Source organism: Lithobates pipiens, unplaced genomic scaffold (genome assembly GCF_037356315.1).
Source record: "Lithobates pipiens isolate NorthernLeopardFrog02 unplaced genomic scaffold, aLitPip1_a1.2 Scaffold_1, whole genome shotgun sequence".
NCBI classification, from domain to species: Eukaryota; Metazoa; Chordata; class Amphibia; order Anura; family Ranidae; genus Lithobates; species Lithobates pipiens.
The window spans coordinates 171,391,178-171,417,916 of NW_027507685.1; the positions used below are offsets into that span (position 1 = coordinate 171,391,178).

Genomic DNA, 26,739 nt, shown 5'->3' on the forward strand with positions numbered 1-26,739 from the left:
TTCTCCTCTAATTAATATAAAGGGGAAGACTTGTAACCAGGGACCACCACAGAACCTCCAGTGTAGGTGGCTAGGTTGGAGTGGAACGGAGGTGTGGAACAGATGCTTACGCTGGAGCACAAGCACCTCTCATTTGATCTTCCACTTCACCCTACTCCACAGTGGCCTCAGTCAGTAGCTGTGCTATTGCAGGATGCTGTTGTTGGACGTGTTTCCGGGAATCTTATCTCCATCAGTGGAGACCATGGTTATTTAAGGATCTTACAAAGGGAACTAACTGGTAATCGAATTAGAAGCAATTTGTGGCAATTGACCGGCAACACAAGTTCCTTTTGATCTCTTATTCAATGCAGATGATGGAATAAACAATGTGTGTTTATACAAGTAGAGCAGAAGTGATAAAACTATTTTCGTTCAAAGCAATTATGTTTCTGCTTTCAACCACTTCATGTCTGAGGCAATTTTGTAATTTTTTTCGCGCATTGTAAAATCTGCATCTGAATTTTGGGGTGTGTGTGGGGCACTGGGGTTGTGTGTGTTTTATATGTGTGTGTGCGTGCGTGTTTGTGTGTGTATATATGTATGTATGTATATGTATATGTGTGTGTATATATATATATATATATATATATATATATATTTTTTTTTTTTTTTTCTTTCTTTTTAATGATATTATAGTTCAGTATTTTAACACTTTTTTTTTTTTTTCTTAATTGTATTGCTATCACAAGGGGCTTTCAAGCCCCCTATGGTAGTGGTTCTCAACCTCCGTCCTCAAATACCCCCAACAGGCCATGTATGCAGGTTTTCCTTCATCTTGCACAGGCACTTTAAATCATAGTCAATGGCTTGGTATTTTGGACAGCTAATTTATCTAGGGGAAATTCCCAAAACATGGCCTGTTGTGGGTACTTGAAAACTGAGGTTGAGAACCACTGCCCTATGGGATAGCATGGGCAGTACACAAGTCCTCTTTATGAAGATATTAAATATTAGACCTCCAATGTCTCCTTTGCCCTCCATGCAGCTAATCAAGCGCAGATTGTGCTTGATTAGCTGCTTATTCAGCTCCAGTAGCTGGGGATAATGACACCTCTGAACTGGGAAGTGATAAAATGCTTGGCACTTCTGGGTTCATTAGTCACTGAGTGCTTTAAATCTAAATGGAGCTCATCTTTAAAGCTGATATGTGTATGTGTATTCTTCCTTGAATCTTGGTGTGCTTTGTCTATTTCTTCCAGATCTGTGCAGTAATCCAGTGTGAGACTTCTCCTTCCTGTAATAAAGACCACTCACTGCTGCTCTCTCTCCTTGTGCGGGGTGACTGGTCTTGTCTCCGATCCTCCTGTAGTTTCCTGTAGTGGGTGGAGCCTGCTTGGCCCCTCCCACAGCTCTGTATTTTGCACAGGCTATGCACAGCACAATGATGATGTCAGTTATTTTACCAGGTAGTATCTGGCATTGCAAAAGCATTTGGTGCACACAGAGTGGATTTATCTATTTTGTGGCTATGGCAGAATATATTTAAATGCACTATTTTGTGCCCGGAGTTCAGCCTTAAAAAAATTTAATGAAGTATATTATTACAGGTATGGTCATTGTCATTTTACTTATATTGAGTCACATTTTGTTACAGGTGGAGGAGGGGATGCACCTGCTTATCACAGGGCCCAATGGCTGTGGGAAAAGCTCTCTCTTCCGGATTTTGGGAGGTCTGTGGCCGGCATACAGCGGGGTCCTTTATAAACCCCCACCCCAGCATATGTTTTACATACCACAAAGGTGAAATAATTTCCTAACTTAATTTTTATTATTAATACTTTACTTCTTACTTGTAGTTATAACTGATCAATGGTTCTTTTTTCCCCTCATTAATTTAGACTGACCACTATACATTGGATATAAATAGTCTACACACCCCGGTTAAATTGTCAGGTTTCTGTGATGTAAAAAAAATGAGACAAAGATAATTTAATTTCAGAAGTTTTTCCACCTTTAATGTGGCCTATAAACTGTACAACTCAACGGAACAACAAGCGCTAATCTTTTAGGTGGAGGGAAGTAAAAAACTGTATAAAACAATATGGTTGCATAATTGTGCACACCCTTAAAGTGGTTGTAAACCCTTACAACCAACTTTGACCTACAGGTAAGCCTAGATTAAGGCTTACCTGTAGGTCCAAGAAATATCTCCTAAACCTATACGGTTTAGGAGATATTTACCTGAAGGCATGCGCCATAGACGGTGGCACGCAGGCGCACTGAGCAGGCCGCAGATCGCCACGATATGCCACGAGTGTCAGCTCCCGTGCACATGCACGGGAGTGACGTCATTGCGGCTCCGGCGAATCACAGCGCCGGAGCCGCGAGACCCGGAAGTGGCTTCGGGATACATGGCAGCGGCGAAGAGGAAGACGGAGGACTGCTTCGGGGGCTTCGTTCTCAGGTAAGTTATTCGTAATGAGCTCATTATGCCTTTGCCTTACAGGGTGCGCTTTAAAAAAAAAAAAATTTTGCCTTTACTTCCTCTTTAATCACTAAAGAACCGAGCCTCTCTTCGCGATTTGTTTACAAGTTAAAAAATTTTTTTTGCTAGAAAATTACTTAGAAACCCCAAACATTATATATTTTTTTCTAACACCCTAGAGAATAAAATGGCGGTCGTTGCAAAATGGCACCCGCTCGTGGAATGACGACAAACTTTTACCCTTAAAAATCTCCATAGGCGACATTTTAAAAATTTCTACAGGTTGCATGTTTTGAGTTACAGAGGAGGTCTAGGGCTAGAATTATTGCTCTCGCTCTACCGATCGCGTTGATACCGCACGTGTGGTTTGAACACCTTTTTCATATGTGGGCGCTACTCACGTATGCGTTCACTTCTGCACGCAAGCTTATTTTTTGCTCCATAAGACGCACTTGGCCATAGGACGCACCTAGGTTTTAGAGGTGGAAAACCAGAAAAAAAATATTCTAAACCAAATGGTGTACTAAAATATTTACCAGTGCCCATGAAATGCAGCCTGACCATTTCCATAAATGCGACCTGACCATTTCCATAAATGCGACCTGACCATTGCACATAAATGCAGCCTCTCTTTGCCCACCACTGCAGCATCTTTGCCCACTGCAACCTCTGTGCCCACTAATGTCAGCTTCTGGATAACACAGCGCTCTCCTCCCTCTGTCCTCTGCTGCTTGTATGTCTCAGAGGTGGGTCTGTGTGCAAGGTCCCGCCCCCCTAGACCAGTTCTTGTTATATATGGACCACTGATTCAATCTATTATCACACGAGCCGGTCTAGAGGGGCGGGATCTTGCACACAGGCCCAGCTCCGTGAGATACGAGCGCCGGAGGACAGAGGAAGGAGAACACTGCAGTCGCCGGTTGGACAGTCCAGCCCTGCTCACAGGGGCTTCAGATGTCTGTTTTTCCGCTCTCCTTCCTCTCTTGTGGCAGTGTGGGTCATTGCCATCATCAGCAGCGGGGGGGGGGGGGGGGGGGCGTGGTGGTGCCTAGCATGCATTCACTCCATAAGACGCAGAGACATTTTCCCCCATATTTCTGGGTGAAAAAAGTGTGTCTGATGGTGCGGAAAATACGGTACACTAAAATGCAATGAAAAAAAAAAAATTGTCATTTGAAAAAAAAAACGCCCATGTATGAGCTATGGGCGGAAGTGATGTTTTGACGTCGCTTCAGCCCTGCAATGATATGGAGACAGGTGGGGGCCATCTTCCCCTCACTCGTCTCCATGTCACACAAGGGACAGCATCCGATCAGCTCCGCTGCTGCTGATGGCGCCCCGGTAAGTGGTGGAGGGCACCGGAGCTAGGTGGGAGGGGGGGGCCATTAAAGTGATCTTACGGTGAATCCGCTGCAGAGACCACTATTATCGGAAACTGGACCACCGGCCGAAGAAGAGGATACCGGGGATATGGCAGCTAGTCCTGAGACTGGGGACTGCAAAGTCGCATGACAAGTCGTACCCCATGATTACCAATGAATACTGTTCATATCTGTGCAACTCCAAGTCACACCTTCAAAGTAGACACTGTACTTTGATGCAAGTTGAGGTCCATAGACCTAAAGTTTACATAGGTATTACCCGAAATCGCAGCAAAATAACAGCAGTGTGAAAGGGACCTTAGGCACGGGACTATTTTACCCCTCTTTATGACGAAGCCATTTTTTTGCTATTCAGCACTCCGTTACTTAAACTGGCAATTGCACGGTCATGCAACACTGTACCCAAACGAAAATTTTTTTTCACACAAATAGAGCTTTCTTTTGGTGGTATTTGATCACCACTAGGGTTTTTATTATATAAATGAAAAAAGACCGAATATTTTAAAAGTATGGATCGTGTTGGTATTCTTTTTTCTTATAGTACTTAAAGGCTGCCTTAAATGGGTGAAAGGTGAAATGATTGATAGGGGTTATGCACTTCCGGAAGTTTATAGATTTTCCAGTTGTGACTGCTGCACTGAATGTTTTTGCCACTAGATGGCAGTGCACCACCAAAGCATTATGTTTTGATAGCAATATATGAACTGCCGCTGTTCAGATTATGATCATTTAAAAAATTTGAAATTAGTAAAAAGGAATCTATAATGTGTTTCTATAACCAAGATGATTTTAGGAAAAATTGTGCTAGTGGAGAAAAACTTTTTTCTAATCGATTCCTCTATGAACGGCCACTGCAGTCATTCATAAGATATATGTGCCCTTACCTACTATCACCTGCTCAGCAGAGCTCATGCACGTACTTCAGATCCATAATGCACACTTTTATTTTTATTTTTATGGATCTGAATATATTATTCTATAAGCCCAGGCACACAGCTGTAGTCAGCGCCATAATCTGTCACTGCATTCAGCTGTCCTTCTCCTTCATCCCCTCCACAAATTTCCCAGACAACTTGAAGGCCAACCATTTTGCCCATATCTCATTAGATCTTTCCACCTGTCCTTCATCTCTGCTGCTTAGGTATTCCATTTTACAGATATAATCCATTCTTTCCAACCATTCTTTTATGCTTGGTTTGCCTACATATAACCATTTCTTTGGTATTAATCCCTTTGCAGCGTTCAATAGAAATGGGGTTAGCGTTTTCCTATAGTGCTTTTTTACGCTTTTTGTTCCGTGAAACAGGTCCATGGGTTATTTGGAATTTCCTCCCCGTTATCCTAATATATTCTTGAACTTCCTGCCAGTATTCTTTTATTTTTGGGCAATCCCACCAGATGTTTATCATTGTGCCAATTTGTCCGCATTCCCTCCAATATGCTGGGGATTTGTCTTGTTGGTATTTATGGAGTTTCTCTGGAGTTAGGTAACATCTCACCAGACACTTGTAATTCACTTCTATTGTATTTATATCTGTTGCATACTTATGCGCTGCTCCTATCATTCTCTCTATTTGTGTATCCTCTAATTTTATACCCATTGCCTGTTCCCATTTTCCTATGGAGGGTAGTGGCCCTCGTCCCTCTAGATCTGTCAATGTTTTAATGGTGTTTGTATGTTACAAAGTCTTTCTAATGGGTTCACCTCCTTTCCATCCCTTATTGGTTGGGGAAGTGTACTTAAAATTATTTTTTTTTTTTTAATTGTAAATATTCCTACTAATCTTATCTTCTCCCACCCGTTTATATGCTTTAGTTCCTGGAGCGTCCTTATTCTCCCCTGTTCAATAACATACATTTCCTATTTTACCACCAAAAAGTGTCTCTTTCCCTGGAATAAAAAAAATTTGTACCTGGAAGTGAAATGAAGGGTGGATTATATTTCCATTTTCCCTGGTGGTATATTAAGTCCCATGTTTTAAATACGTTCCTAGTCAATTCATGTGATTCTGTGCCTAATGTTCTAAATTTCTGTGGTAACTAAATGTTTTTTTTTTTTTTTTGCAAAAGTGTTGTGCTTAAAGTGTCTTCCATCCTGACCCACCTCTTTTCACGGTTTGCGTTTGCCCATTCCACCCTGCGTGCCATTATAACTGCTTTATAGTATTATATCTGGTACTGCTAAGCTTCCATATTTTTTGTTTCTACTAAATAATGCAAAATTTACTCTAGATATTTTGTATTGCCTTATGTATTTTAACATGATTGTTTTTATTATTCTAAAAAAAAGTTGTGGTATTGCTATCGTTAACATTTGGAACTTGTATAATATTTTTGGTAGGATCACCGTTTTTACGATATTTATCCTACTCATCCAAAATAAAGGTCTTGTCGAAATTTTTCTTATCTCTAATTTAATTTAACCACTTAAGCCCCAGACCATTTGGCTGGCCGAAGACCTTTTGGCGATTTGCCACTGCGTCGTTTTAACTGACAATTGCGTGGTCATGCGGCATGGCTCCCAAACAAAAAGCGGGTCCTTTTTTTCCCACAAATAGAGCTTTCTTTTGGTGGTATTTGATCACCTCTGTGCTTTTTATTTTTTGCACTATAAAGAAAAAAAAGCGTAAATTTTGAAAAAAACACATTATTTTTAACTTTTTGCTATAATAAATATCCCCAAAAAATATATATTAAAAAAAAACATTTTTTTCCTCAGTTTAGGCCACTGCATATTCTTCTACATATTTTTGGTAAAAAAAATTGCAATAATTGTATAGTGATTGCTTTGCGCAAAAGTTATAGCGTCTGCGAAATAGGGGATAGTTTTATGGCATTTTTATTAATATTTTTTTATTTTTACTAGTAATGGCGGCGATCAGCAATTTTTATGGTGACTGCGACATTATGGCGGACACATCGGACAATTTTGACACATTTTTGGGACCATTGGCATTAATACAGAGATCAGTGCGATTAAAATTGCATTGATTACTGTAAAAATGCCACTGGCAGTGAAGGGGTTAATATGTAACCTAGGGAGTGTTCTAATTGAAAGGGGGAAGGGACTGTGCAGGGAAACTAATAGATCGCTGTTCATATTCTGTATGAACAGACAATCTGTCAGTTCACTGCTCAGAGAACTGGAAACTGTGTGTTTACACACACAGCTCCCGCTTCTCCGCGTGCCCCGAGCGATCGCGAAAGCCTGACGGCGATCGAGACCGCCGGGCACTCGCATTGGCTCAGGGAGCGAGCGGGGGGGGGGGGCACACGCGTGCCCCCTAGTGGCTGTTTATGCTACTAACGTAGCATAACAGCGATTTGCGCAGCCGAGCCATGCTGCCGCAGTACAACTGCGGCAGCTGGTCAGCATGCAGTTGAGTAATGGAATGTAGTTAGCCTGATATAGCTTCTCAAGGGTGGATGTCAGTTTAATTCCCAAATATGTTCTTTACCTGCCCACGTAAATGGGAATTCCCTTTTTGATGCTTGTTTTTTTTTTTTTTATCTACTTCTATATTTATTATTTGTGTTTTTATTGGCTTAATCTTGAAGTTCATAAGTTCTGCATATTTTTTTAATTTTCTCATTGCATTAGGCAGTGTCAGCCTAGGTTTGGTTACATATAGTAGAAAGTCATCTGCATATGCCGCCACCTTATGATAACACATATAGAAGTGGTGAGAGCGGGGATGCATGTCTTGTTCCGTTGAACATTTCAAAAGGTGGCGACAGACTTCCATTCACCCTAACCCTTGGCATTGGATGATTATACAAATTTTTAATCCAGTGCATCATTTTTGATCCCATGCCCAAATGTTGGAGCGTCCATCATTGATTCCCAGTCTACCCTGTCAAATGCTTTTTCCACATCAATTGACAGGAGTAATGCTGGGGACGCCCTGTTTTTTTCCTTTCTGCAGCATTAACATTGTTCTTATGCTGTTATCTCTACCCTCTCTTCCTGGTTTGAATCCTGTTTGATCTACGTTTATCAATTCTGGCATCAATTTTTTTTATCTTGTTGCCAGAATTTTTGCGTATAGCATTGTATCTGTGTTTAACAAAGATATGGGCCTAGAATTGGAGCAGGTAGTTCCATCCTTTCCCTCTTTGGGTATTATTGTAATATGGGCCAGCAGTGACTCTTTCCTTATTTCTTCATTCTCCCCTATTTTATTCAAATAATCACAGATTTTTGGCACTAGTTCCTTGGATTTTTTGTAATATTTTATCGTAAATCCATCTGGACTTGGACTTTTCCATGATCGTGTTTCCTTTAATGCTTTTCTAATGTCCTCTTGTGTAATTGGTTCGAACTCTGCTGCAATTTTCAGTAATTTGGCATCTACTAAATATTCCTGTATTTTTAGTTTTCTTATTTTATCATCCTTTCGTATCTCTTTGTTTCTGACCGCATATAAAACACTATAATATGTTTGAAAGGCCTTTGCAATATCTGTTGTTTTATGCATCATCTCTCCCTTCTCATTTTTTATTTTTTCTATATAATTTAAAGGTTTTTTTTATTTCGTAAGGTTTTTTGCAAGATGTTTCCCAGGTCTATTTCCCCATTTATATCTTTCCTTTGCAAAACTGTTGAATATTTTTCTTTTTTCCTGTCCCATTAAGTCCTTTTTAGTTGGTCTCTTTTTATAATTAGTGCCTGTTGAATTTCAGCCTCTAATTGCATTTTATGTCTTTTGTTCTAATTCATATACTTTTTTTATTATTACTTTCATAGTGCCTGCTCTTTCTTTCTATTTTCCTGCCCCTATAGAGATCAACTTCCCCATGATGTATACCTTATGAGCTTCCCATATTGTTGCCTTTGTTAATTCTGGCGTCTCGTTGAGCATAACAAATTGTTCAATTTTTGTTTTATTATTATTTTTCGTACTTCTATTTCTTCTATCAGATCTTTGTTTATCCTCCATGTACCTTTCCTGTATTTTATCTCATTAAACCTCAACTTCATCATTACCAGTGCGTGGTCTGAAATCGATGTTATTCCGATTGAGGTTTCAACTATATATTCCAATAGACCGTGCTCAACGAGTATATAGTCCAACCTGGAGTACGTGTCGTGCACTGCTGAGTGATATGTATAGTCTTTTGTGCTTGGATACTGTATTCTCCTGACATCAACAAGCTGGCAATCACGCATTTTTTTTCTTTACCAATTTTAATTGTTTTCTCTATTCAGTGCACCCGACGTTCAATTTAGTTTATGGTCCATGCAAATGTTTAAATCCCCAGCCAAAATTAGGTAGGTGTTTAAATAACATTAACACCTTCATAAACCCTTTTAAATATTTTTTTTGGCTGTTTATTGGGGCAGTATATGTTTTCAAGAGTATACTTCACCCCCTGTAAGACGCCTTTCAAGAAAGGGAAACGACCTTCTGGATCTATCTTCCTCTCCTCAAAAATTAAGCTAACCTTTTTCCCTATCCCAATGGTTACTCCTTTTTACTTGGAGAATCTCCATAAAACTGTTGGGATAGCCTTTGAATATAATTTAGCATTTTGTGTCTTGTGCTATATGTGTTCCCTGTATGAATATTGTTTCTGCAGCGTGCCTTTCTAATTCCCTTAACATGTCTTTTTTCTGGGGAATGTAAGCCTCTTACCTTGTATGTCATAAAATTCACACCATTTATTTTTTCCTTTCTCCACTCTCCTCCTCTTTCTCTACCTGCTCCCCCCCCCCCCCCAAAAAAGGGGGGTCAGGGGCCCCCACGGCAGGGACGGGAGGAGGAAGGGGACCCTCCCCAGCCAGCACCTGAGAGACGACCAGCACATATACATCTACAAACCATATCGTTGCCCCCACATGGTATTTTGACCTCATGGTCTTAGAGCAGATTACTAATTTTTTAGGGACTCCCTTGCCTCTCTGCACTTTCAGGCCTGAAGTGGAATTCTGTCTAGCACTGTAGCTCCACCTCCCCTACTGTCGGAGAGGAGATTCCAGGGCCTGCTGCCTTACATCCCCTCTCTGTTTATCTTTTTCTCTTTTCTTCTGTCCGCCCTCCCCTCTCCCCCAGTCCATATATTAGGTTAGTTTTGTTGTTGTTGCTCTAGTTATATTTTTCCTAGGGATCAACTACCACTGCTCTTCTTCCTGTGTAGTTGTTTCCCTTGTACTGTCCGGTATTGGATTGTCCAATTTTTACAAAAATCAAGTTTCTTCTATGAACCTAAGTTTAGTAGTATGTCCATTTCTCCTAGCAATCAAACCTGCGGGGAAGCTCTAATTATATTGGATTTCTTGTTCCTGTAGTACCTTCAATAGAGGTTTTAACGTCCTTCCTCTTAAGGTTTCTTGTTAGAGGCCCTGAAAAATTTGTATAGTCTTTTCCTCAAATTTAATTGGTGACTTATCCTTCATTTTTCCACATATTTGTTTTTTTTCCTGCCAATTGTCAAATCTAACTATGTCTCTTGGACTTTGAATCGGAATTCCTTTTGGTCTTCTTATTCTCTTTCGGTTTTTATTGGGTTTGTTTCTTTAAGTATTGGGTTCAAAAGCATTGTTATTTCTGTAAAATCTTTTGTCTTGGTGGGTTCGGGAAGGCCTCGTATTCTTACATATTTCCTTCTGTCTCTATTTACTTGATCTTCTTACCTATAAGTCTGTACCTGTTGTTTTATTTTTAAAGATTTTATTTATCCTTTTAGTTTTTTTGTTTGCGTGGTGGTCTGTTTTTTTTTCCCCACTTCCTCTACTCTTGTAAGCATGTGACCTAGATCTTTGTGAATTATTGCCATTTCTGTTTTTAGGGAATTTCCCAGGGCTGCAAACATGGCTTCCATATCTATTTTTGTTGGCAGTTGGGCTGTCCTCTGCTGTTCTTCCTCCTCTGTCCCCAGGTCTAGGTCAAGATCCTGTTCTATTCTGGATTCTGAAAGTATGCTTATTTCTATATATATTTTGTTCTGACTTTTTTTCCTTAGTCTCCGTTTGATGCCCTTTAGTACATTGTTGTTTTTCTGTTTTTTGCCTATCTTCTCCGTTCCCTATGTGGATTACACATTTTTTCATAGGACCGGGGCTTAAGCTAGAACAGGGTGATTTTACCACCGGTCCTCTTGCCGTCCCAGGGTTTCCAGATGCAGGAGAAACTTTTTTTTTTTTTTTTTTTCTTTTAATCTTCAGCTTCCTCCCAAATTCCTCTTGCTTTCTGACAGTGAAAAGAGGGGCCACCTCTCCATCCCATGTGGTCTTTGTATGGTACACTCTCTCTGTTCAGAGACCTCCACTCGGCTCTACTCAGTCTTTCCCGATATCCACCGATTTCCACTGTGTAGTCATTCCCGTCATTGACTACACATTGAGGCTCTTCTTCCCTCCGTTCTTATGGGATCTATACATCACCTGATTATCATTATTACAATGTGAGTGATTTTAACCACGTTTCTATTAAATATAATATTTATAGTCTACACCCAGAGGCGCCTCTTTTCTTTTTCTACAGTGTCAATTGGGAACCCATTTCAGTTTCCACCGGACGGCTGCCGGGCTTGGACTGTTTGTTACCTTTCAATGAAGAATTCATTTCTTTTTTGGAAAAAGGATTAAAAAGAAAAAAGAATTTTTCTGTTCCCCTTTCCTCCATTCCCCTTGTGTACTGTATTGTTTTGATTATACTTATAGTATTGTCATTAATTTTTTTGTATTACTTTTTAAATACTGTGTATATATATATAGTTTTTTCTATCTTTGAAAAATGCGGTAGGCGGGTGTGTTTTTCTGAGCGCCATAATATTTGTATAACTCTGACTTTGGTTACCCTGCCTTTCAATGTGGTGTTTTTGTGATGAGATTTGTTGAGCAAATGGCTCGTTCACATATTTACTAATCCGAGTAACACATTTCCTTTGCTTTTTCAGGCCTTACATGTCCGTGGGCACCCTTCGTGATCAGGTGATTTACCCTGACACTGTAGATGACATGAGGCTCAAAGACTTCACAGACAATGACTTGGAAGCCATCCTGAAATTAGTGAACCTGAACTACCTGGTGCCGAGAGAAGGAGGTGAGGATGCACTCGGTACACAATAATCTGTCATCTGTCACCCTCCACTGGATGTTTTTTTTAATTACAGTGTAATGCAAGCCTTAATAGTGAACTTGTCTTATTTGCTTTCTTTTGTTCTGTAAGGCCCCTTTCACATGGGGCAAAATCTACTTTGCTCAGCAAGGGATCTCTCCACTGACTTCAGTCTATAACCGCCCATAACCTCAGGAACCCTTCCGTTTGTTTTCATATTCCATACCAAGGACCAACCACGATATCTTTTTTTTTTAAATTTAATCTGATTCCTACAGATGCCATCCAACCTCCCCAGACTTTGTCAAATTGTGTCAAAGCCCCCCTACTCAGGTAGACTGCCTTGTAAAAAGGTTCTGCCTCATTGACCAGCAATTTCCAGGATGCCAAAGTTGGGGTAGAAGAACTTTTCGATGAGAGGATAATCCACTTTTTATCGTAAAATAGCTGAAGGGTGAGGAGAGTTCTTGTAGCCCTGGTAGTTGCCAACGGCTCAACCAGGTGTAACAGGCATACCTCAGTTGACAGAGGAATTGAAATTGTAGTGACCGATCTTATACAGTGTGCTATGTCTCGCCAGTAGAATTTAATATGAGGACCATCCCAAAATACCTGCATAAAGTTTGCAAGGGGTACAGAGCATCTTCAGCATAGAGAGTGTTGGCTCCCAAACATCCTCGCCAGTCTGGCTGAGGTAAGATATATTCTGTGTAGAAATTTGTACTGAATCAGGCGATCTCTAGTAGAGACTAGGCACTGAAGTACATCCCCCCCCACATGTCATCCCTGTCTAACCCTGGAGCCACTATCTCCCAGACCAATCTGCATCTGTCCATCAGAAGGACCGTCTTCTGAAACAGATCTCTATATATATAGTAGAGGCAGGTTTAACTAGAGAGTCACTGCGTGTCAGCAATTCCAAATCACTGGGTTCAAGGTTAATAGGTACCCCGCCAAATTGTGAGCAAAAAGCATGCCTCAGTTGAATGTATCTAAAGAAGTGTGAGTTGGGTAGGCCATAGCATTGTTTTAAGTCATCAAAAGTCACTAGAAAATGCATTTCCTGGAGAAAATGCGTGGGAATGCTGAATAGCATCAAAACTGCCCCCTCATATTCCTCTATTATAAATCAGTACATGGTGTGTCTGTGCTCTCCCCCACTGCCCATCACTGTGTATAAGAAGCGTTGGTAACCATGGAAACAAAACAGACAACAAAAGCCTGGATGCCCTAAATTTTTAATGACATTTTCTGAAATGATTACGAAACTTAAACAGCTGTTTCACAAAAACTGTAAAAGATATCAAACTGAAAAGATATAGCCAGAGAGCAGAATATTTTGTGAACATTTTAGATGAAAGTATGAAGGAGCTGAAACTTTTGGTAGCGGAAGAAGATTTTAAGCATTGACTTCAATGTTTAAAAAAAAGTGTTAAAAAGCTTTATATTTTAAAAAGTAGAAATAGTAGAAAAAAAGTTGAAGACGTCCACACATCAGCTGAAAGAGTTGAACATTTTAAAAGTCGAATGGCTTTAATAGCTGAAAGTATGCAGAAGTTACGCAGAGCCAAAAAACGTACGGAATAATAAAAAGATGATGATGATAAATAAAAAAACGAATAACAATAGTGGGACTGCTAAAACAGTCCCACTAATCAGGGTGCCATTTAGTACAATATGGTGTAAGGTCTTGACACCAAATTTAGTCCAAACTATCGGGTCAGGGTAGTCCAAAAAATCTGTGAGATTGGGGTTTCTCCACAAAGGTAGATCGGGGGGGGGGGGGGGGGGTACCTGTTCGGACTAAATGGCCTCAGCCCTTGTGCCACAGACCATGCCCTGATTACTGACCGCATAGAAGATGGCAATGCATAGCATAGGGAGCACTCAAACCCCTGTAGACTAGGTGAGAAAGTGTTTCATATGAGCCAACACAGGCAGCCTCCAAGGACACCGAGGCATCATCCAGGGGAATAGTCAGCCAACTCGAGACCAGGGCCCAGTAACCAACTCTTCCAACCCTTTCTGTGCCCCAGCAGTAAAATTGAATTAATACGCCTACAATAAAAGTATGGGAATATAAAATGTTTTGAAATTATGGAAGGCTCTTAATATGATTGGGTATCACTTTGGGGGATGAAGGTTTCTGAGGGGGCTTTAGGGTCACTGGTAAGTACCAGATTTTAAAAATTAGCAGCTGAAGTTCCTCTCTAACTATGGGTATCCATTTAGCCATGTGTGGTATATTGATTGATTGGAATGTCGACTATAGATTGATTATTTCTTTTGGGAGAGATCGATTGGAATGGAAGCAGTAATTTATTGAATCATATGGCCACCATTGGACGCCTTTTGCCAATGACTTGAACCATTGGAATAGTGGTGTTAGAGTAGAAATGGGGAATATGGACAATCCTGTTACAGGTGGATCATTTATGGATGGGAGGACCTGTATAGTGACACCGCCAAGAGTCTACCACCATCCAAAAACCAGACAAAAGCCAATTTTTACAAAGACCTGGCCACCTTCTCATGAATGGGAATCAGCTTGGCATCATATTATCTATATACACTATATTACCAAAAGTATTGGGACACCTGCCTTTACACGCAGATGAACTTTAATGACATCCCAGTCATAGTCCGTAGGGTTCAATATTGAGTTGGCCCACCCTTTGCAACTATAACAGCTTCAACTCTTCTGGGAAGGCTTTCCACAAGGTTTAGGAGTGTGTCTATAGGAATGTTTGACCATTCTTCCAGAAGCGCGTTTGTGAGGGTCAGGCACTGATGTTAGCCTGGCTCGCAGTCGCCTCTCTAATTCATTCCAAAAGGTGTTCTATCGGGTTGAGGTCAGAACTCTGTGCAGGCCAGTCAAGTTCCTCCTCCCAAACTTGCTCATCCATGTCTTTATGGACCTTGCTTTGTACACTGGTGACCAGTCATGTTGGAACAGGAAGGAGCCATCCCCAAACTGATCTCACAAAGTTGGTAACATGAAATTGTCCAAGATCTCATGGTATGCCAACGCCTAAAGAGTTCCCTTTACTGGAACTAAGCGGCCAAGCCCAACTCATGAAAAACGACCCCACACCGTAACCCCCACCCAAATAATTTAGACCAGTGCACAGTCCATAAAGACATGGATGAGCAAGTTTGGGGTGCTTTTGGGGTTGTTTTTCATTGGTTGGTCTTGGCCCCTTAGTTGAATGTAGTCCCTTAGTGAAGGGAACTCTTAAGCCCCATACACACTATCAGATTTTCTGCTGTTTTTTTTCCTTCAGATTTCCCAAAACCATATAATATGAGGTCAAACCTTAGGAGTTTCAATTTGTATGCAATCAGGCAGGCCCTTGCGCTACATAGTTTTGGTAAACCTGAAGGAAAAAATCTGCAGAAAATCTGATGGTGTGTATGAGGTTTCAGCATATCAAGACATTTTGGCAAATTTCATGCTCCCAACTTTGTAGAAACAATTAAAGACAGTCCAAGTCCATAAAAACATGGATGAGCAAGTTTGAGATGGAGGAACTTGACTGGCCTGCACAGAGTCCTGACCTCAACCCGATAGAACACCGTTGGGATGAATTTGAGCGGAGACTGCGTGTCAGGCCTTCTCATCCAACATCGGCACCTGACCTCACAAATGCCCTTCTGGAAAAATGGTCAAACTTTCCCATGGACACACTGCTAAACCTTGTGAACGCCCTTCCCAGAAGAGTTGAAGCTGTCATAGCTGCAAAGACTGGGATGCCATTACAGTTCATGTGCGTGTAAAGGCAAGCGTCCCAATACTTTTGGTATTTTCGTGTATATAGATGATATGATGCCAATCTGATTCCCATTCAAGAGAAGGTGGCCAGGTGTTTGGAGAAATTGGCTGTTGTCTGGTTTTTGGATGGTGAATGACTCTTGGCGGTGCCACTATACAGGTCCTCCTTCCTAAATGATCCAACTGTAACCCAATACTTTTGGTAATATAGTGTACAGTATATATGAACCAGCTTCCAATATAAAATATGGTGAAACAAGGGTGGAATCGGCCAGAGATGAGATATAAAAATAAATGGGTTTGCACATGACTATGCTTAGAGCATGGAGGTTTACTGTCCCCACGTGAGCAGAGTGGGGATTATACATGATCCTTTCTAATCTAGCCTTGAATACCGCTATCATCTTCTTAACCTCGGCCGCCTGTCCATATTCCAGCCTTGTGGTTATATAAGGGATTCAATCTTCTTACTGCGGCTACATCAGAAAAGAACTCTACTGGTGCTCAGGGTCCCGCCACCCCCAGCACTACCAGTACAGTTTATGTACCAGGGATGAGGACAGAACACCACCCCATTGTGTATTAAACATGTAAACCCAATCACTACATTTTCATATAAGCTTTATACTATAAATAAATATTATTTTCAATCTGTTTAAATCTCTAGTTTTTATTAAAATAATAGCTAGTGGTCTTGCCATGAAGTTCTTTCCATCCTCGTATAGGGTGACAACGCTCTGTCCCCATGTCCTGTCAAAGGAAAAGCCACCCTGAAGAAGACCCATGTGCATGAAGTGAGATGAATGGCAGCCTCAGCCCGGTATCCAGGCAGGCGAAGCCTTCCGACGCACACTTCGCCATGTCCTGGTCATGCTCCTGCGTTGTCAAATGAAAAAGGAGACAGCACTATTGGCTACCTCGACACAAATGATGCTGGCATGGTCTACTGAAGTCACCATCAGGAAACCTGTCCTGAGATATGACACGCAGCCATCGCTGGAGTGTATGAAGATGAGACGTGGCTGCAAATAAGCTACAGAAGATCAGCAGCATTGATATGGCAACAGGATGAACAAAGGATGGAAAGAATTTTAACCACTTGCTTACTGGGAACTTAAACCCCCCCTCCTGCCCAGAACAATTTTCAGCTTTCAGCTCTGACGCACTTTGAATGACAGTGGCGCGGTCATACAACACTGTACGCAAATTCAATTTTTATAAAAGAAAAATCACACAAATAGGGCTTTCTTTTGGTGGTATTTAATCACAGCTGGGTTTTTATATTTTGCCAAACAAAGAAAAAAAGATGGAAAATTTTTAAGGAAAAAAAAAAGAATCACGTTTCATAGTTTGTTATAAAATTTTGCAAACAGGTAATTTTTCTCCATTGATATGTGCTGATGAGGCTGCACTGGTGGGCAATGAGAGGCACAGATAAGGCAGCACTAATGGGGACAGATAAGGTGGCACTAATGGGCACAGATAAGGCGGCACTAATGGGGACAGATAAGGCGGCACTGATGGGCACAGATAAGGCGGCACTGATGGGTGGCACTGATGGGTGGCACTGATAGGCACTGATGGGTGGCACTGATCGGCACTGATAGGTACCATTGATAGATAGCACTGATAGGTGGCACTGGTAGGTGACACTGATGGCCACTGGTAAGTGACAATGATGGGCAGCACAGGTGACGCTGGTGGGCAGCACTGTTGTGCACTGGTAGGTGGCACTGGTGGGCACAGGTGAGCTGGCGGCAGCTCTCCTTGATCTGGTCTGATGTCCCCCTGACAGCCGCCGGTGATCGGCTTTTTTTTTCTCCTCACGCTGTCAGCGCGGGGAGAAAAAATAGCCGATTACCAAGTCTGTTTACATCACATGATCAGATGTCATTAGCTGAGTCTCACAGAGCACGCCACATGCGCCCTGGGCACGGGAGGGTGTCTGTTGACTTCCGGCAAAGTAGGTCTGCGCTGTAGTCGTCATTCAGCTATAGCGCGGATCTGAAGAAGTTAAAGTAACCTTTTTTGAAAAAAAATGGCAGTTGCTAATGATAGACGGTGAACAGTGCACACAAAATGGCATTCAGTTAAAGGGTAGCGCTACAAAAAAAAACAACTGAGAATCAAGTCAAATTGTAATTGATCGTTTTTTAAAAGTGACCTTTACATTTCAATCTGCAGCCACTGTAATCTGTAAAATACAATATGGCTACCTGGAGGCATTCTGTACACAGATGGTGTACAGATCCTGCTTGTGTGATTGGCTCAATGATTTCCCCAGAAGTCTACGCTAAGGTACAGATCAGATTCTTGGCATCCCCTGTAACAAAAATGTAATTTTTGTTGAGATACTCTCAAAGAGAAATCGTGTCTAAAGGAATGCTGACCCTCCAGCTACAGTGGCCCAACACTCACAAGGTCCCTTGCTGGTGCTGGCATCCTTTTCATGGCTTCTTGACAGTTTTCCACTGGTGTGGGATGACTTATCGCACATGCAGAGGAGTGCTGTCATCCCTGCACTGTGCGGGAGTCAGAACTGCACTGTGCAAGCACAGCTCAGTGTACATTCTACAGAAGACTGCAAGCAAGCATGTAAGGTAGGCTGTCTGAATCAGCCTGAACTCATCCCTACTGGTAGGGATTCAAACTGTTCCATACAGAAGGGAAAGATGAAAGTCAGATTTAATATTTTTAAGTAATAACCAAGCTATTTTTAAATTAGAAAAAAGTAACTCTTCAATACTCACCTGTTTACAGCTAACTAATCTGCTCTGCAATCCAGGGCTGGTACACAATTTATTGAATGACGCCCGTTGAATTTACACCCACTTTCTATGAGTGCATGCTTCATGGATCGGCCCCCCTGGGGAGGCGTCGTGGACCGCCCCCACAGGGAGGCGTCGTCACACACCCTGCACTCGCAGTATAGGGATGCTGAGAATGCCCCTGACGTCCTCCCCTCCCCTACTAGGTAAGCACCAGTGTAGATGAACAAATGCAGTGTGCTTTCAGGGGCCATCTGGTTGCATTTCAAATCAGTTTGGGGTTCCTCTGAGCTCCTTCTAAGCTGCATCTACATTCACAATGACTTGTATGAGGTTCAGTGCCTTGAAATAACAGCTATGCAATAAAAAACCCTATGAATATGACTATAGTCCTTGTATAAGAAGATATGACATTCTCTGCTGACTGCATTGTGTTTATTTCTAGGTTGGGCCTCAGTGAGTGACTGGAAGGATGTTCTCTCTGGGGGTGAGAAGCAGCGAGTAGGAATGGCCCGCATGTTTTATCACAAGTTAGTGTTTTTTTTATCGTACTTCTGAGTGCGCCGCAAAACTAAATTTATGTCATTTTATTAAGTGAAAAGCAGCGCCATTCACGTAAAGCTGGCAGTACATATTCGATTATGGAGCCCAGCATTGTCTTACTTGAAGCACAATTACTTCTTTGTCCCTCTTCTCCATCGCCGCCATCCTTACTGGCGATCCAGTGCATGCGCGGACAAATGGCGAGTCTCTGCTAGCTCTTTGGAGATCCCGTGGCATGCCTGCTTCAGATCCCCTATGCATGCCCAAACATGCCACAGGCTTCTGCCATATCTCTAGCATTAGACCATGCAATGGAAGTGCGCATGCCCAATATTTCACAAACTGCTCCTCGAATGCCTAAATCACACATTTCTGGGGGGCAGTTGCAGATACCCACAGCATGCCTGCACATGTACCAGATCCCCCACACATGCCGAGACATGCCACTGGCCTCTGCCACAACTTTGGCACAGGCCAGTGACCTCTGAACTGTGGCCCTTGGGCCCAATGCGGTCCTTTGCTTGCCTTTATATGGCCTTTTGGGGTACTATTTCTCCCACTGACACCAACAATGGTGTACTATTCCTTCCACTGACACCAGCAATTGGCCATTATTCTTCCAACTGACCCCAGCGATGGTAGCCAGGGGCGCCAATAGATGGTACCACGGGACCCAGGAATACCGGGGGCCCGGACAGCAGTTGAATCAGTGTGGCGGAGGACAATTAGACCCCTTTCACACTGGGGCGTTTTGCAGGCGCTATAGCGTTAAAAATGGCACCTGCAAACCGCCCTAAACCAGCTGCTCCATTCACTCCAGTGTGAAAACCCTCGGGCTTTCACACTGAATCGTTGTGCTGGCAGGGCATCATAAAAAGTCCTGCCAGCAGCTTCTTTGGAGCGGTGAACTCACTGCTCCTCCACCGCTCCTTCCCATTGAAATCAGTGAGGCAGCGTTTTACAGGCGGATTTAACCCCTTTTCGGCCGCTAGCGGGGGTTAAAACGGCCCCACTAGCGGCGGTAAAGCGGCACTAAAAATAGCACCGTTTTACCGCTGATGTCGGTGGCGGCACAGTGTGAAAGTGCTCTTACAGAATGCTGCACTGTGTTTGTATCTCTCCCTCCAGCAGCTGAAAGCCGGTAGGAAGGAGAGAACCCGGCTTTCAGCTGCTGGAGGGAGAGACACAGTGCAGCATTCTGTAATTGCCAGTGGTTCAGCAGCTGGGGGTGTACAGGTGTCGTGGCCATGATATGTTGTTTCATGGCTGTGGCAGGAATTCTTCCCCCTGTCACTTTCAAGTGAACGGGGCCTTTCTGCAAACACGTGCAGTTGCGGTGCACTGGTGCAGGGTTCCAAGGGGTTAAAGCAACACCACCCCACCGCCTGCCCATGCCCTCTAAAGAGTGATCTCAATGCAGATTGTTCTTTAGAGACCCAAGCAAGTGTGAACGAGCTCTACAGTCTACAGTGACATGAAACACCAGTAGTGCTCTTGGTAGCCATTTATTAGCTCAAAAAAATGGAGCAAACAAGACAAATTTGTTATTCAGGACAGTGAGAGATCCTTTAATAATCCCATGATTTGGTAATTCTGAGATGTGCCCTGGTTTGTGTTCAGTGTTTTTTTTTTTTCTTTTTCTTCTTCTTTTTTTTTGCATGATCAAAAAGATCACTATAATGTCATATGATTTAGTCTTAGAATTTACTTAAAAAGCAGTTCATTGTTTGTCTTAACCTGAAGTGCCTGTAGTGAAAAGGTCAGCAATCTTAATAATTCAAGTACTGTCAATGAAATTTTATCTCTGATATGAACTCCTTCTAACAATCCTGTTATTTCCCCCCCCCAGACCAAAATACGCCCTGCTGGATGAGTGCACCAGTGCTGTAAGCATTGATGTGGAGGGCAAGATCTTCCAAGCGGCAAAGGATGCTGGGATTGCTTTGCTGTCTATAACTCACAGACCTTCACTCTGGTAAGCTGTTCGACAGTTTGGATATTAATGTGTTGTGAGTCAGGGACTGTTGCTGTTTGTGGCCTTGGTGGGACGATTTCATATCAGTTCCTATCCTGGCAAAACCAGGGCATTTTTTTTAAATGATCCACTGGCAGAATAAAAAATAAAAATAAAGCTTGTCTAGCTGCAATACTCAACGCCTCTCTAAAGCTGTCCCTCGCAGTAATTCCTTTCTACCAGTAGATGTCCTCAGTCTTCTGGGGTAAACGACACCTAGCTGCAAGATCCAGCCCATATATACCCCTTTATTACCAAGTCATTGTCCAGTTTTCAGCGTTGCGATAGTTTGATAGATAATTACATTTACAGGGTTAACTCTATCAGTGACCAGGCTATATAACGCACACCTCACTGCCTGTCAAATGGGCTATGAAAAGTGATCCGAACGCAAATCGTTCTTTGGAGGACACTGCACAGATGAACAAGCCTTTACTTCAAATTTCTATCTGTACACTCCAATCAGCCTTACCTTTATAACCAACCACCTAATATTTAGTAGGTCCCCCTTTTGTCGCCAAAACAGCCCTGCCCTGTCAAGGTAGGTTATTCCACTAGACCTCAGAAGGTATCTGGCACTAAGCTGTTTATAGTAGATCCTTTAATGTGTAAGTAAACCCCCCCCCCCCCCTATCGTTTTCTGCCAAGGAAGCTGCCATCTTTGCCTCTGTTTAATCTACAACTGCCATGATGCTGCACGTGATCAGTAAAGACACCAGCCATTGGATGGTTTGACAGTTTTGGTTGAGAACACAACCAAAGGGAGTGTTACATTTCCGACACGTGCTGGAAATGAAACCGTTTTATGGATGGGTTTACTTCTGCTTTAAGTCCTGTAAGTTGTAAGGTGGGGGTCTCCAAGTATAGGACAGGTTTTCCAGCACATCCCACAGATGCTGGATTGGATTGAGATCTGGAGCATTTAGAGGTCAAGTCAACACCATGAACTTGTGTTCCTCAGACCGTTTTTGAACCATTTTTGCAGGGCACATTATCCTACTGAAAGAGGCCATTGCCATCAGGGAATACCGTTTTCATGAAGTGCTATACTTGGTCACCAACAATATTTAGGTAGGTGGTGTCAAAGTAACATCCATATGAATAGCAGGGGCCAAGGTTTCCCAGCAGAACGTTGTCCAAAGCAAAAATGTGAAATATTTGGCTGTAGCAGGAGACAGTTAGTTTGTTAGTGAAAGGCTGGAGAGCGGTACAAAAATGAGTGCCTGCAGGCAACTGTAAAGCATGCTGGAGGTTCCTTGCAAGTTTGGGGCTGCATTTCTGAAAATTGAGTTTGTTGAGTTATTTTGAGGGGCAGCACATTTACACTGTTATACAAGCTATACACTCACTACTTTACATTGTAGCAAAGTGTAATTTCTTCAGTGTTGGCACATGAAAAGATAGAATAAAATATTTATAAAAATGTGAGGGTGTACTCACTTTTTTGACATACTGTATATAACATTTATTTTTTAACATGTATTTTTTATATAACCATATTGTATACCAAGAACTGTATTAAATGCGTCCTTAAAAATTACACCTCTTTGCTTACAACACATATGCTAACCACATTGAAAGCTCCACCCTTTATCTCCTATAAATATTGGCAATTGTTTTAACCATTAGAAAACATCACTGCATATATGTGGTTGGCATTTTAAAGGTTAGTAACTCTATGGCCGCGTACACACGGGCGGATTGTCTGCCCAACTACCGTATATACTCGAGTATAGGCCGACCCGAATATAAGCCGAGGCCCCCAATTTACCCCCAAAAAAACTGGCAAACTTATTGACTCGTGTATAAGCCGAGGGTGAGACATGCCTGTCCATCCCTGTGTGTGTGTCCGTCCATCCCTGTGTGTCCGTCCATCCCTGTGTGTCCGTCCATCCCTGTGTGTGTGTGTGTCCATCCATCCATCCATCCCTGTGTGTGTGTGTGTGTCCATCCATCCATCCATCCATCCCTGTGTGTGTGTGTGTCTCCATCCATCCATCCATCCCTGTGTGTGTGTGTCTCCATCCATCCATCCCTGTGTGTGTGTGTATCCATCCATCCCTGTGTGTGTGTGTCTCCATCCATCCATCCCTGTGTGTGTGTGTCCGTGTGTGTGTGTGTGTGTGTGTCCAGCCTACCTGTGTCCCGAGCCTCCGTCCCGTGCCTTGCCTCCGTCCCGTGCCGTGCCTTGCCTCCTTGCCTCCGTCCCGTGCCGTGCCTTGCCTCCGTCCCGTGTCGTGCCTTGCCTCCGTCCCGTCCCGTGCCGTGCCTTGCCTTGCCTTGCCTCCGTCCCGTGCCTTGCCAGGATCGCCGCTCTTCGTCGGCGCCTCGGCGGCCATTCTAAAATTCAAAAGCCGCGCCTCCGCCTTCGCCTGTGATAGGCGGAACACTGAATTTCCCAGCAGCCTGTGTTCCGCCTATCACGGACATCGTCTCATCCTCGTCCGTAGTACGAGGATGAGACGATGTCCGTGATAGGCGGAACACAGGCTGCTGGGAAATTCAGTGTTCCGCCTATCACAGGCGAAGGCGGAGGCGCGGCCTTTGAATCCTAGAATGGCCGCTGTCTGTCTGCTCGACACGCTGATCGGGCAGACAGACAGCGATGACTCGAGTATAAGCCGAGGGGGGCACTTTCAGCCTCAAAAAAGAGGCTGAAAATCTCGGCTTATACTCGAGTATATACGGTAAGTTCGTCAGACAATCCGACAGACAGTCCGTTCAACTTTTGAATGAACGGACTTGACCACACACGATGAACAGACAGTCCGCTGAAAGCTTGCGCGATGACGTATACAGCACGTACAACGGGACTAGAAATACGACGTCCAATACACTGCAATGCAACCTTCGGCCTTGTAAATCCTTTCTGAGCATGCGCCATACTTAGTCCGTCCAACTTGCCTACACACGAGCGGACTGTCCGCTGAAACCAAGTTTGGACGGACAAAACCAAGTTTGGACGGACAAAATTACGGAAATTCCGAAAGAGACTTAGTCCGTCAGACTGTCCGCTGAAAAAGTCCGCTGAAGCCCACACACGAGCGGATTGTCCGCTGAAACACGGTTCAGCGGACTAAGTTGGACAGACAATCCGCCCGTGTGTATGCGGCCTTATGCTCCGTACACACGATAGGATTTTCCAACAACAAATGTTGGATTTGAGCTTGTTTTCGGAAAGTCCGACTGTGTGTATGCTTCATAGAACATTTTTTGTCAGAATTTCCACCAACAAATGTTTGAGAGCAGGTTCTCAAATTTTCTGATAACAAAACTTGTCGGAAATTCCAAGCATGTGTACACAATTCCGACACACAAAAGTCCACGTATGCTCGGAATCAAGCAGAAGAGCCGCACTGGCTATTGAACTTAATTTTTCTCGGCTTGTCTTACGTGTTGTATGTCACCGTGTTCTTGACGTTCTAAATTTCCGAGAACATTTGTGTGACCGTGTGTATGCAAGATACGTTTAAGTCAACATCCTTTGGAACAAAATCCGCGGTTTTGTTGTCGGAATGTCCGATCGTCTGTATGCGGCATAAGGAAACCTTATACGGATTGTACAATCCAGTTGTACCTTGTGTGGCACACTTTATGCAAGGTCACACAGAAGACGAGGAGGATCAGCTGCAGGACGTCTCCGGTCTTTTCTATAGCTTGCAGCACACTGAGAGAACGGGTAACCTTTACTACATTCCTCTCCCCTCTCTTAATGAATATTGCAGCATATGGCTTGTGTTTAAACAGGAAATAATGGTCATTCATGTGCACAAGGCTCTATTATACTTGTCACTTTTGAAATCCTTTTGCTGGGGTTTCACAAGACATAGCCCCACTATGCAGGGTAACCTCTGGTAGCATCCGAGGGGTTAAACAGTATTAGCATTAGTGAAGAAAGGCCAGAGCTGCCGCTCTCAGTTATTTGACCCTCCGCTGCCCTTTTGTGCCCCACTTTTGTCCCCCTTTATCGTCACAGATGGGGGACTTGGGTGGCTTCCAGGCTTGGCCTCAGTGAAGGGGGACAGTGACACAATGCAAGCTTGTTCTTTCCTCCTCTGCAGTCCATACAGTGACATTCAGAGAAGAGACAAGGCCACATTACACCGGGAAGATGAGGGCCGTTCAAGGCACTGCTTCCTCTCCTCTGACATTCACTGGAGCTGGCATGGACTGTCCTAACGCCTCTACAGCTAGTCCGGAGGTTACAATGGCTTCACATTAATGTGCTATTAAATTCTTCTCTTTTATTGGGATCCTTTGATAGGATGAGGCTGACTACTAACAGCAGGGAACTATCTCTTTCATTGACACCAAAAATAGGGAACTATTCCCCCTCACACTTAAACCAACAACAGGGGGCATCATTTATGCCACTGACTCCAACAGCGGGGCGCTATTCTTCTCACTGACACAAACATGGGGTACCGTTCCTCCCACTGACACCAACATTGTGGCACTATTCCCCACAATGACAACAAGAATGGGGCGCTATTCCCCCAACTGACACCAATGATGGGGCACCATTCTTCCCACTGATACCAACAATGGGGTTTAATTTCTGGCACAAGACAAACAATGGGGCACTATTCTACTCACTGACACCAAGGATCGGACACTATTCCTCCCACTGAGACTAACAATGGGACACGATTCCCCCCACTGACACCAACAACGGGGCATCATTACTGCCACTCACTCCAAAGGCAGGGCACTTTTCTTCCTATTGACACCAATGATAGGGAACTGTTCTGCCCACTGACACCAACAATAGGGCACTATTCCTCCCACTAACAACAACACAAACCTCCAAGAGCGCCCCCTAACCTACCACAGTGCTTCCCATCCCTCTCCAGAAATCTCATCATCTACATCAGTGGTCATCAACCCTGTCCTCAGGGCCCACTAACAGGCCAGGTTTTATGTATTACCTTGGGGAGATCCAGACTAGAATACTCCAATCACTGAGCAGCAAATGATATCACCTGTGATGTATTTCAGTTATCTTGCAAACCTGGCCTGTTAGTGGGCCCCGAGGACAGGGTTGATGACCGCTGATCTACATAGTCACCAAGTTTTCCCATAATTTTTATTGTAAGTAAACTTTATTCTTTACTGTTGGGGCATAGAAGGTTTTGGATGAACGTACCAGGTCCTTGTTTGAAAAGGTTTGAGAACCGCTGCTCTGGGCAAAGTGCTTAGGAGGGACTTTAAATCTGCAGCTTAAAATAAAACCCTGTTGATCCCGCCATGTGCTTGTTCAGGCACTTTCTTTTATAGGGTGACAGCGCTATGCCCCATGTTCTTGCATTGTCGCCCTGTCACAAGTGCTCCTGATGGAGACTACAAGTGTCTGTTTCAACACGCGTTTCTCAGGCATGGTCCACTGTTGGCACCATCCGACATCCTGCCCCGAGGATGTAAGGCTCATTTCGTTTAGAAGAGATCTAATAGAGAGTAATTCTTACCTTATTCCGTGCTCCAGTCTTCTTCTCTTCCTTCAGTAGAAGCCCAATGGCTAGAGGTCTCCTCCTCAGGTTGGTGCATGCTCCCTGCAACCCCATAGGCTGTAATTGAATCTAGTCTCCCTTGTCAGCTTATAGCTTAATGATATTTAACTGAAAACCCAGTCTAGTGCCCCTCCCAGCGCTGTCCTATCGAGTGATCCACTATGTAGCGGGTGCTGGTGTCTAAGGTGCTCATCCGAGCCAAACCCAATATGCACTCTGAGATGGA

At 43.2% G+C, this 26,739-nt stretch overlaps 1 protein-coding gene across 1 annotated transcript in view; it reads left to right on the top strand.

The window, feature by feature from the left end:
* ABCD1 (ATP binding cassette subfamily D member 1) overlaps positions 1-26,739 on the top strand; it is a 97,542-nt gene that overhangs the window by 64,091 nt on the left and 6,712 nt on the right. Inside the window, exons 6-9 of the mRNA XM_077478881.1 lie at positions 1,637-1,782; positions 11,749-11,894; positions 18,895-18,979; positions 20,842-20,967. Of these exons, the coding sequence (XP_077335007.1) occupies positions 1,637-1,782; positions 11,749-11,894; positions 18,895-18,979; positions 20,842-20,967 (503 nt within the window). The remainder of the gene's footprint in view (positions 1-1,636; positions 1,783-11,748; positions 11,895-18,894; positions 18,980-20,841; positions 20,968-26,739) is intronic.